We start from the raw sequence: 12625 nt of genomic DNA on the forward strand, positions 1-12625 counted from the left end.
AAGCTGCTAATTCTCGATCATATCCATTCTTGCAAGACTGTTCATAGCTTTATACTCTAAGTCTAGAATTTGAAATATATCGTTTACATTCAGCTTGTGTAGAAGCACTTATACTGTAAACAAACTCTGATTCGAATGGTTGTTTGATAGTGCCTCAAGAGACCTGTTGGTCAGAAGTCTTGGAAAATTTTGGACTAGAGAGTCTTTAAAGTGTTAGTTACTTGCAGTTTCTTGTGCAGAGTTAGTCACCTGCGGTTGCCCGTGCAGTGTCACTCACTTGCGGTTGCTTGTGCAGAGTTGTTAGTCACTTGCGGGTAGATTGTGCATTGTATTGTGCATCATCAGCGGTTGCCTATGCAATTGTAATCAGTTTGGTTATAGTGGATTAAGACCTTGATTGAGAAAGGCGAAATCACCTTGGCAGATGGACTAGACTAGCTTGGGAATTTCTCAAGTGAACTAGTATAAACATACTTTGTTCTTTCCTTCTTGAACTTTATATTTATTATCAAGAGTAAAGAGTTTGTTGTCTAAAGAGGGGAGTTGTTTTTTTATCAAAGTTTTGTTTCTTAAAAACCCTATTCAAACCTCCCATTTCTAGTGTTTTTCACATCTTCATTAGGCTCCTAGCAAAATTCCCTTTATGCCCCCCTGATTTTGGAGATAATAAGAAAACATTTTTTTTGCCAAAATTTGAATTTTTCTGGAGCTACGTCTACGGAGGCAATTTAAACTAGTAAATGTTGGGAAAACTTCAAATTAATTAAGTTCAGGGATTTTTCATAGGTATATCTACGGAACGTCTTAGCGCCAGAATATTCCGTAGATGTAGCTCCAGAAACATCTGATATACTTTGAACCAGCATGATCACTCTCCCATTGTTGGTTTTATTCTTCAACACTCACCTCCACAACCTAAAAAACCCTAAATCATCAATATCATTTTTCACTCCAAAACTCCAACTTTTTGGTGTAACAAATCAAAGGGAGCAAGAGAAGACTGGATATCAGGTGAAGATTCATCTTTGTCCATTGCATTGCTCACATTAAGCATCAAATTTCCGTTAAACATATAACATTGATTTTGCTTTTTTGGAGTGTGAAAATGAGTGGTCCACATTCACCGAGGTTTTCTATAAATTTGGGATTTCTTATGGTGTTTTCACACAAACACAAAAATATCTCAATATGATATAAACATCCGTTGGTATGTCGCAAGTGTCTCTTACTCCGACGGCAGAACACCCGGGCGGACGTTCAAACTCAACGATTACACCTCACTCAATGATATCATTGACGATATCCGTTATCGCGACCTTACGGAGACAAACGAAATATTGTGAAGCTCGAGTATCGTTCAACTTCAGTTGACTACAGAGGGAACATCGTTTACAACAACTTTGAGCTCAAGAACCGAGAGGATATTTTGGCGATGTGACGGACGTATTACAATTTTGAAGAGAAAATCTCGCTCAAGTTCGTAGCGACCGCAATGAACGGTCGAGAAAATCTTAGAGATGTGCAAGCGTCCACCGAAATATTGAAATGTAATATTTAATTTACTGTTGAAATCATCAATGTAATGCCGATTTTAATATATGAATGTTGTTTTTATCGTCGAAATGTTGATTTTCTGTATCTTGTTTATTCCGTAGAAATACATATGGACATATTTTGTAGATGCATCTACGGAACGTTTCACCCTAAGTAAAAAAAAAAAGGTGTTTTCAGATATACACCTCCAGAAGCAAATGGACAATTTCTGAAGCACACATGGTGCCTAAGAATCCCAAGGGATATAATAAGAGTTTCTCTATTATTTTTGCATGCTATTTGATGAATAGGTCATGCACAAGGGGTGTAATAAGAGTTTCTCTATTGTTTTTGCATGCTATTTGATGAATAGGCCATGCACAGGTTCTGAAAATACATTTTCAGAGACAATTCGAAAATGCGTTTTTGAATTGAATTTAGTTATAAAATTGGAAAAACATTTCCAAAGACAATTCGAAAAATGCATTTCTTAATTGAACTTAGTCATAAAATCATAAAATTAAAATGTGGCTCAAAAATGAAAAATGAATAAGTTGTATGTGCATGAAGTGCATCCGAAGAAACATTTCCGAAATTTAAAGATATTTTTAAAATTTTATGAATTAAGTAATTTCCCCAGGTGATATTGACCATTGTTTAAATACATAAAATGGAAAAATGACAATCCAAAATAGAACATCATAGATATAAATTAGTTATGGCAAATTCTAACCAATGCACTATGGGTATAATTATAACCAAACAAATAGTCTCCACCTAATGAAGAGATATATAGATTAGCTAACAGAAAATCCGGAGATCAAATTAAAATTTTATCAACGGTGATAACAAGTTGGCACTTGGCATCAGCCCGTCTAAAATATGCGTTTAGAATGGGGAAGCAAAAAGTTAAATTACACAATGTAAATGTAAATTTAAATTCTACAATTATGAGAACATGAAAAACTGGCAAATCTGATAGTCAGATTATAATGGCTAAAATATGCTTTCTTTTCCTTTAATTTTTTTTCTCTCTATCCATCTATTTGAAACACCAATTTTTGATGTGTGACTACCTAATTGATCCATTGCTTATTGATGAAACTGTGCAAATGCCAGCTGAAGTGGTGAGTGGGATATTTTTGTAGCATGCCTCTAGCTTCTCATTAGAGTGCAGATCGACTTGCAATGTCTCCCAAACTTTCTTCTTTGGGTTTAAGAGTTCATCAGGAGTGCCTTCGTGCCCTGGGAATGTAATTCTTTCTCCAACAGAAGCAGAACTGGGTGGTTCAACCAACTCAACCTACGCACAGCAGTAAACAAAATTAATACTCTAATACTCTTCGCACATGGGAGTACTTCTGCGAGAGGAGGCAGCTCAAAGGAATACTAAACAAAATCAAATATAGATAAAGCAGCAGGCGATGCAGATAGTATGACCACACATGTGTGCATGCACTGGCATTATGATGCAATAAACATGCCCTCATACTAAGCATCTCAATATCCACATCAGAAGCTAGGGGAAAAGCTGAGAGATATTATGCACACTATTTCTGGACAAGTGGAGTTAAAAGAATAAATGGCGATCTACTAAACATTAATCTTTGAACTTAATTGTAATTAATCGGTAAGGGGAAGTTCAGTGATTGATTATTAATGTCTGTTAGATGAAAAAAGCAGGGTAAAAACTATGATAAATTGTATATCACTATTGGAGGATCTTAATTGTCTTTCAGTAAACACTAACCATAAGCAAACCTACTTCATCTTTAAATCATAAGCAACTACCATGTGCTGTCATGCTATATCGTAATAATCATCATAACTTTAGTCATACTACAGTAATAGTACCGTGGGGTAGTTTAAGATGCTAACAAGTGCGACCTACGCCCCCTGTTGAAAAGGAAAATGCATTGTTTTTCCTTACCTTGGTGTGATCATCATTGGAAGCAGCAAGAACCATAGCTTGGGATTTAATGCCCCTCATGCTTGCTGGTTTTAAGTTGCAAAGAACACAGACTTTTCGGTTCTGAAGAAAGCCATCGGCATTAATTATACAATAGATGAAACATCAACATCACAAGTTGTTATTTAAAAAAGAATATAGACATCATAACAAACCTGCATTTCATCAAGTGGTATATACTTGACAAGTCCACTGACAACAGTTCTTGTCTGTTCTTCACCAACATCAATCTCTTCAACATATAGTGAATCTGCATCAGGATGCTTTCCAGCCTTTTTTATGAGACCAACTCGAATATCAAGCCTTGTGATGGAAATATCGGGTTCAGCAGCAGCCTTGTTTTTGGCTTCATTTGATGGTTTTGCTGCTGATTTGGCTCCGGATTTTTTCTTCCCAGTGCCATCTGTTGCAAACAACGGCACTAACCAATATAAACAATCTTGACAGTTCAGTTATCTGTTGATAAAACTTACCCTAGCCTACACAAGGGTTTAACAAATTTCAGGTATCAACTAATGGGGTGCCAATCAAACCTAAAATCGTTAATCTTACTACCAACATACCCAGATAATAAAATGTGCAATAACTCCTGCATTTTACATTAACTAAGAAACCTCGTTACAAACAGTTTTTTTTCAAGTGCAATTTAGGAAATAAAAAACAAAACCCATGCCATAACACCAATGACTTTCAAGGATTTTGATACCTCAACTTTTAAAGATTAATAAATTCTTGAAGACTAGTTAATCAGCTTTTAGCCTGTAACAAATGAGAAATGTCTGTAATAGTTACTATATTAATAACTATAGATTATAGAACTCTTTAGAAAATACAATATATAAACATGCAATGTCTTGCTGTTAAAGTAGAGTGCTGGAATTATAAAAGGTCCAATTGTTTATGTTATTTAGCTTATTGAGGAATAGAGCCAGTTGTCACATTCTTTGAGGTGAGAGACATTCTTAAGGTAGCTTGGATATACCGTCCCCTTTTTCTTGATATTCAGGTTGTCTAGAAAATATAATGATAATACACCATCGACTGTCTTTGTTAACTTTTAAAAACATAAAACTCTCGTTAGAAATGGATGCAATAAACACCTGAAACTTTTGTTTTCTTCAATTGTGCAGCAACATTTTCAGCAGCTTCGGCCTCTGCACGCAAAACCCTATCTGCTTGACTTCCTTCAAATTTCTTCCGGTAGAACTCCACTTCTTCATCTTTCTGGTAAAAGGATTTTGAATACATCAATGACTCGAAATAAAACTACAACTGCAATCCCTTAATTCATTTCCAACGCATGAAACATACCAGTTCCCTGAACAATGGCTTTGGTGTTCCAATTTTATGACCAGCACTCAGGAGATCCCAGGGCCTTCTTACTCTATCAACATCTCCTTTATCATCAGAAAGTGAAAGATGTATCTCCGTAGACAAATTTAGCTGCTTGAATACCTTCAGTGCCAGAAAACAGAGAAGAGTAATGTGTTGAAATATGTTAGGAACCTAAGAATTGAATTCAAAAGAATAAAAAAAAACAAAAAACACTTCTATTGAAGAAATAAGAATAGGAAAGAAAACTCTCCTCCAAGGATTCCCCTTTTACTATTGAGTCACTACTCTATTCACTAAACTTTACAGAATACTCAAAAGATACTCTCTCTAACTCTGTAACATCCATATTCGTACATGCTAATCCTAAGTCCTAACTACCTCATTAACAAACAACAACCCTAACTAACTCCTTAGCTCAAGTTTGAATAAACACATCCTTATCCTAACAGAATAAGTCATCAAAATTAAAACAAAATACCAACAAAAGAGGCACAGAAATATTTATGGAAGTTATTTTACCTCAAGACTGAAAGATGGCATAAAAGGTTCCAATAAACAGGCAAGAAGATATACAACCCCAGCAGCAGTTTTCATAACAAGGGAGCAGAGAGATTGGTTTTGCTTGTAAAGACGCCAAAATTCAGTTTCCTACAACATTTATTGCACAAATGTTAAGCAGGTTACACAGCCGTTTAACATCAATACCGAAATAGTATAAACTAATATTTTGGGGGGGACAGGAGAGGCAAAAATATAGAATGTAGATTCTATAGTTACCTGCAAATATGCATTCCCCTCACCGGATATGCTCATTGCAATTTTCAATCCTTGCTTGAGTTTAACCTTTACAGTTTTACAAAGAGAAATACTATGAGACTATGGTAATAAGCAGATTAGAAGTAAAAAAGTGCATTCTGGTGCTTACAGGTTTGTTTAACTGCAACTTATACAGATTGTTTCTTGTTTTTTTTATATAAAAAAACTTATTCGAGTAGGAGTTCTATATTCTTCAAACTCAATTTTGTATTTCATCTTTTTGAACAAAAAATAATTGTTAATTTTTTTAATTTTTTATTGATCGTTGCCCCAGCCCCTTCCACAAAATCCACCACCGCCACTTGGCACTATTCACTACCACCCTCCACCATTGCCATCGCCGCTGGAAATGCTCCATTTTCATCGCATTTTCCACCTGATACACTCCATTGTCATTACTGACAACCTCAACCGATGGCAGCACGATTGTTGCAGCAACTTGCAATCCCCCCTCCTTTGTCATTGTTAAATAAAATAGATTTAAATTTTAAGAAAATTAAAAATACAATCAAACATGTCTGCCAATGTCAAGCTATTTCAAAATAGGGATTAGAAACCTTCTCCATTGCTTCTATGTATTGCTCCAAATATGCAGCAACTTTGCTGGCCAATTTTTTGGTTGGATCATGGGAGTCGCCACTTACATCATCAGGAACAGTGGGAATAATGGAATCATATCCTTGACCTTTACAAGACAAAGTAAGTATATGAATAAAATGACAAGCGGCAAAAAAACAACTTTACCAAATAGTGATCATAATGAAGAAAGGAAAAGATTCATCAATAACTCCAAGAATTACACTCATAGTCCTCATGTATTTAATACGGATGTTGTATTATATAGTCCAATATACAGCTCATCGTATTAATTACATAGGGAATATTCTACGGTATATCCTATTCTATTCTAGAATGAGACTAGGAAATATTCTATATATAAATATATACAAATATCAACAAATTCCTTATCATTTGTAGCAACTAATCAGCAGATATTTCAAGAGAAATATTACCAAAGAGTTAAACCGACCTGCAGGTTTGGCAATAAAACTCAAAACTCGGTTGACGAAGTTTCCCAAGTTATTCAGCAACTCTGTATTTAATTTTGCTTGCAAGTCAGACCATGTAAAAAGTGTATCCGATACCTACGAATGGATAACACATTCAATGTACTCAATAAAGGGATAGAAAATATAACATTTATATTCTTCGAGAGAAATATAAATGTTAATATATGTTTGAAACATATTTACCTCGGGCCTATTTGTGAGCAAGTAATACCTCCATACTTCAACCGGAATAGTAGTATCTTTTGCATCATTACCAAATACCCCGACGCCTTTGCTCTTAGAAAACTTCCCTAGAAATCATTTAAGTAACATTCTATTACTTTGAAATTGCCAAATGACAAACATTACCATTTATAAATGTTGGGTGTGTTTGATTTCTGAAAATATCTCCTGTTTCATTTTAATTGCAAAAACAGCTAATCATTTTAACTTTGTTTCCTACTTTCTAATATTTGTATAGAAATTAGTGAGAATAAAAAAGTTGTTTTATCTGTTTGTGCAAGTCTTTGAAAACACAAAACAAAGAGAGAACAAGATGGTAGTCTTTATTATCGTAAAGAAAAAAGATAGCAGTTTTGAAGTTCATAGGAATGTATAGAAAATATATATTTTTTAAAAAGAGACAGTTTTAGAGCGAATAGTGAATATAAGAAATGAAAACAGAATATTTTCCGAAACAAAACAAACCTTCAAGCATAAAACATATTATTAATTTTAAACCTTTATTCACAAATAAACCACTGTAAAACATATTACTAACCTGCTTCATAATTTAGGTATTCAGTAACACTAATAGTCTTCATTAACGTCCAATTTTGATCAGTCCCGAGTAGAGTAGATGGAAACATTACCTGAAGAATAAATTTCATCAATTTCCAGTTAACTATTTAACCAACAACCATAAAACACAATCCACTCCATCAAGCTACGAAAGCTGGTTCTAAAGGGCTCGTGTTAAGGAAGAGTATTAAAGTAGAAATTGCTTTGGAAAGTACATTTTTTTAACTTTCAAGGAAATGAAAGCACGCATTTCAAGACAATATTTCTATATTTAGTACATTAATATGTGCCCTTATGTTAGCATTTGCCTTGTTTTCAAACTTCACAGAGCCAATAGCTGCTACACCAAGATTCCAAACACCAAAGAGATTCATCAGCATTATATAAGTGCAAGTTAAAAGGTGTCAAAATCAGTAATTAGAGGTAGGAGCGTAGGATGGACACATGCTGATATGTATTTACAGCATACATGTGTTTATTTGGTAAAGGTTTTTTCCTGGTGAAAAAATTATTCCTAATCAGTATTGTCCATGGCGGATAGCAAAAAATGAAGCTTGATGGAACACTAGATATTGTGCAAGTTTGACGTAGTATGTATGAAAACTTGAAGACGGGGGCATGGGATTGGTATGGTTAGAGAAAAGGGTTTGGATTTTAGCTTAAAAAATACAGTGCAATGAAGACTTGAGAGCAGAATAAATGGTTAAAAAAAAGAAAAAAAATAGGGTTGCATGCTGTAATGTAAGGGAGTGAACAGAGGTTTTTAGCATATTAGACATAATGTGCATGGTTGATGTTGAATAACTGGAAGCCACTGTTCGGCAGGGATGAGTGGTGGAGAACACTGCATACGACTGTAAGTACTGCATGCAATCATAGGACTTAAGCTCATGAAGGTGAACAAGATGAACAGAGACTTGTTTTAAACATGAATTATGGTATAAATGAATGGAGGAAGGTTTTGAATTTGCTGAAGCCAAGTATGTCAGTAAAATTTAGTTTTAGCTTTTCACCTCCGTGATTCAATAATGGCAAATATCAAAATATTAGGGTAGGAAAAGTAGTGCAATGAAAGCAAAATGGAGTTTTAACCTCCAAAATACAATAGCAATGCAAAATCTGCTAATGGATGCAAGTTAGGTGTCTAATTGATATCCCTGTACAGAACTGGGACATAAAATTATACTAAAACACAAATTGAAAACAACATATGAATTTTTTAACTCAGCCAAAGAATCACTACTAAATGAAGGAAAATGATAGATGATAAGATATTGGTATGGGTAACCCAAATCGAACATTAGAGCACATAACAAATTAAAAAATCCTAAAATTGTTTGAAGATAATAACTTACAGTGTGGAATGGCACATTGTCCTTTCCCATAAACTGAAATAACTCCACATTCTCCGGATTTTTCCACCATTTCTCCCAATCACGTGTGTAGCTTGCCGTGATTGATATATATCCAATAGGTGCGTCAAACCAAACATAGAAAACCTTCCAATTTAAAGAATATAATTTAAAATTACTGAATGAAAAACAACTGAATTTTTTAAAGACCCAAAGGAAAACTTACCTTGTCACTATATTTTTCATGTGGAACAGGAACTCCCCACTTCAGATCTCTGGTAATACAACGTTTCTTTAATCCCATTTTGAACCATGAATTTGTTGTTTGAATAGCATTCTGACTCCATGATCCAGCCACAGACATCTCGTTGATGTACTTTTCCAATTTATCTTTCAAAAGAGGGAGCTCAAGAAATAAGTGGTCCGTATCACAAATACGAGGACTATTTCGACAAACCTGTTAGATATGCCAAAAGACCTCAACTTAAAATTTCTCTAGAATTACAAACAGCTATAAAATTGTACTTGATTATGGCAAATAAACACGTCTACTTCAGAAAAATGAGATTTAATCTTAATATGTAGAAAGTAAATAAATATGTTAAGGTAGTTGTGTAATAGTTTTCCGGCCTAAATCTGGAGCATTTCGGTAACTAAGTTTTATATAAAAAAAATTGTGATATAAAACATTTTTTTACTCGTGCCATAAAGCATGAGATAAAGATCAACCTCAATTTAGTTTTAGTTTTAATGTTTTGTTGATTTTCCTATTAAATAAAAATAGAGCAATAATTATTATTTCATAGTGCAATGTGTCTTATTGCTACTAACTTATGACTGTCCTTTAATTCCTATTCTTCTCAGGAGGTGTTGTTAAAGTTTAAAAAAAAATAAATTATGAGAGCCCTTTAATTTTCTACTTTGGTATTTCATTTCTCAAGTGGTGTTGTTAAAGTAAAAAAATGGTTTATTTATAATAACCCTTTAATTTGCTATTTTGGTATTTCGTTTTAGATACTAGGTATCGTTGTAATTTTGATATTGTTTGGGGGGAAATGTCCTCAATCTTTCTTTTTTTCTCCACCAATACCATGTAGCTTCTCCAAGTTATCAGGTTGCTATTGGTATTCTTTACTTTTGGCATTATAAAACTAATATTAATATATAAACCACTCATTGGTACAATTTACTAAATTGCATGTAGTTTTATAAATCTCATAAACTTTAAAGCATACATACTCAATAATAAAAGAAATAAAAATGTGAAGATAACAAGTATAAGAATTTAACTGCAATTTCAAGAAAAATATAAATAAGTATAAGAATTTAAATGCAATTTCATCTAGCAATGTAAATAATAATGCATAACAAATGAATGTGTATATCTAATCAAGAAAAATAAAACTATTGCCATTGAAAGCTTTATCAAGAATATATAGAATAAATGCTAATGAATGAAAGCGTTTGGAGATTTTTAAAACGCCTATAAAGCCCTTCTTCAAATGTTTCTTTTAGTTCCCAAAGTTAGGACCTTTCCCTCTCCTCCAAAGTCCTTCCCCTCCCCTAACTCCTAAACATAGCCTAAGATCATTCAAAAATCACATAGATGATACAGAAATGGTTCCATAAATTTGACTGATACAACTAATTAGCACAAAAACATAGAGCCAAAATTTAGGGAAAGGGGAGTTTACTACCTTGCACCTGGGAATCTTTAATTCTGTCGGATTTAGAAGGTTTCCACACTTCTCACATTGGTCTCCTCGAGCAGAATCATACTCGCACCCGGGAATAGGACATGTACCCTCCACAAGCCGATCAGCTAAGAACTTTTTGCATGTATCGCAGTAAAGCTGAAATTTTATAGACATTTAAGTAAAGCATAATAAAGACCCTGTGCAGAAACCTTGACACATGAAACAACTCTAATTTTCAACAAAATTGGAGGGCATGATGCCAACGATAACCAATAAATATTTAAACAAATAAACTTTAGCCAGAGAAACAAAAGACAACATCACACCTGCTGTAATGTATCCTCGGAGAGCCAATTGTTTTCGTGTATCTTTTTGAAAATTGCCTGGCAAACTTCAGTTTGCTCGGGGGAAGAAGTCCGCCCAAATTCATCAAAACTTATATCAAACCAATCATATACCTCCTTATGAATGACATGGTATCTACAAACACACACATAGAAATCATCATTAAAGAAATTCTGCTCAAGGAATGACCCAGTAGCCAACAAGTGTAATATCCTCAGATCAAAAACACAAAATTACCAACAAAAAAAGGAAATAAAGTAACTCATATCAACAAGTCTAGTCCACAGCAATGACAAGGCCACATTATAACAACATGCACACCATGAAATATATGCTTGCATGATAACTTAAAAATTACAATAAGCAATCAAGCATATGTTACTTGAATTAAATTCAAATGAATAAAATAACTTATAAAGGAAATGAATGAATACTTGTCACAAATCTCTTTGGGAGAACAATTCTCTTCCAGTGCTTTAGTCTCTGTTGCTGTACCGTACTCATCGGTACCGCAGATGTAAATAGCATTGTAACCTCTAAGCCGGCAATACCGAGCAAAAACATCCGCACTAAGCACACCTGATCAAAATCAAACCAATGCATGTGAGTTTCGAAGCTACGAAAATGAGAAATGAACAAAAACAATTCAATCCAAGAAATTTACGAATCCATGAACATGCGAGTGAATTGTGGAAGGGAAATGAATCACTATTTGACAGAGAGAGGGAGTAAAGAGAACTGACATCCAATGATGTTGCCGAGATGAGGGACGTTGTTGACGTAAGGCAGAGCACTGGTTATGAGGATGTTGCGCTTTCCTTCAACTGGAAGCTTCGGAACTTTACGATTTTCCGTCATTTTAGCCGGTGGTTGAAACTGTTTACGCGGCGTCGGAATCTAGGATCGCCGGAGAGATGATGAAGCTCCGCCGCCGAATGAACGCGAGAGCGAAAGTGTAAGGGTGAGTATAGCTTCTTCGTTTAACACAGCCGCAACAAAGTTGGTTTAGGGTACAAAATTATGGCACTTTCTTACGTGTAGTTGTCTATTTTATCTTCCTTATTTTCTTTTTGTAATTGGTAAGCACCTTGAATTTTGTTGGTACCGGTATAAGATATTCAATGTCATATTATTTTTTTTATTTTTCAAAAATTAAAATTTTAAATCAATTAACTCTAAAAGAGAAAAATTTGCATGGATAGGAACATAAATCATTAGTGTTAGGAACAACCAATAAGAAAAGATAAAATTTTAAATTTATTTAAAATTTAAATTCTTTTTTAATTGGATTCATGGGTGGTTGTGATTAAGTAGGAGAGAAAAAAAATATTTTTGTTTTTTAATTAATAAAAATTTGTGATTGGTTGTTTGTAAAGCCACTAGTTATGTTAAAATATTTTTGTTTTTTAATTAATAAAAATTTGTGATTGGCTGTTTGTAAAGCCACTAGTTATGTTAAAATTTTTTTTTTTTTAATTAATAAAAATTTGTGATTGGTTGTTTGTAAAGCCACTAGTTATGTTTGTGCCCATGCAAATATTTTTCCTCTAAAGATGTGGTACTCAACTAAAATGAAAGGGTGTATTTGCCTTTCTAATTTTACAATATATTAGTGCAAACTTTTTTTTCAATGAATCATATTAAGAATTTTTTTTTTGAATATCCAATTTTTTAAAAAAAAAATTCAAAAATAACCAAGTTTTCAAAATAATTACGAAAATGGCTTTT

The 12625-nt window shown here is 33.7% G+C and overlaps 1 protein-coding gene across 2 annotated transcripts; it reads right to left on the minus strand.

Annotated features, from left to right (window-relative positions):
- Nucleotides 1-2330: 2330 nt before the first annotated feature.
- LOC131602290 (probable methionine--tRNA ligase) lies at nt 2331-11970 on the minus strand. Of its 2 annotated transcripts, none has more exons than XM_058874371.1 (17): nt 11641-11970; nt 11332-11476; nt 10879-11032; nt 10553-10708; nt 9082-9312; nt 8859-9002; nt 7484-7574; nt 6907-7013; nt 6684-6798; nt 6211-6338; nt 5615-5680; nt 5357-5485; nt 4814-4957; nt 4603-4726; nt 3658-3923; nt 3464-3565; nt 2331-2836 (listed from the first exon to the last, which is right to left on the minus strand). In XM_058874371.1, exons 1-17 carry the CDS (start codon nt 11753-11755, stop codon nt 2606-2608), a joined length of 2448 nt encoding a protein of 815 aa, XP_058730354.1. In that variant the 5' UTR covers nt 11756-11970; the 3' UTR covers nt 2331-2605. The 2 variants fall into 2 exon arrangements, with proteins under 2 accessions (XP_058730354.1, XP_058730356.1); XM_058874373.1 differs by having other exon boundaries at nt 3658-3905; nt 11641-11969.
- Nucleotides 11971-12625: the final 655 nt, after the last annotated feature.

Source organism: Vicia villosa, linkage group LG5, assembly GCF_029867415.1.
Source record: "Vicia villosa cultivar HV-30 ecotype Madison, WI linkage group LG5, Vvil1.0, whole genome shotgun sequence".
NCBI classification, from domain to species: Eukaryota; Viridiplantae; Streptophyta; class Magnoliopsida; order Fabales; family Fabaceae; genus Vicia; species Vicia villosa.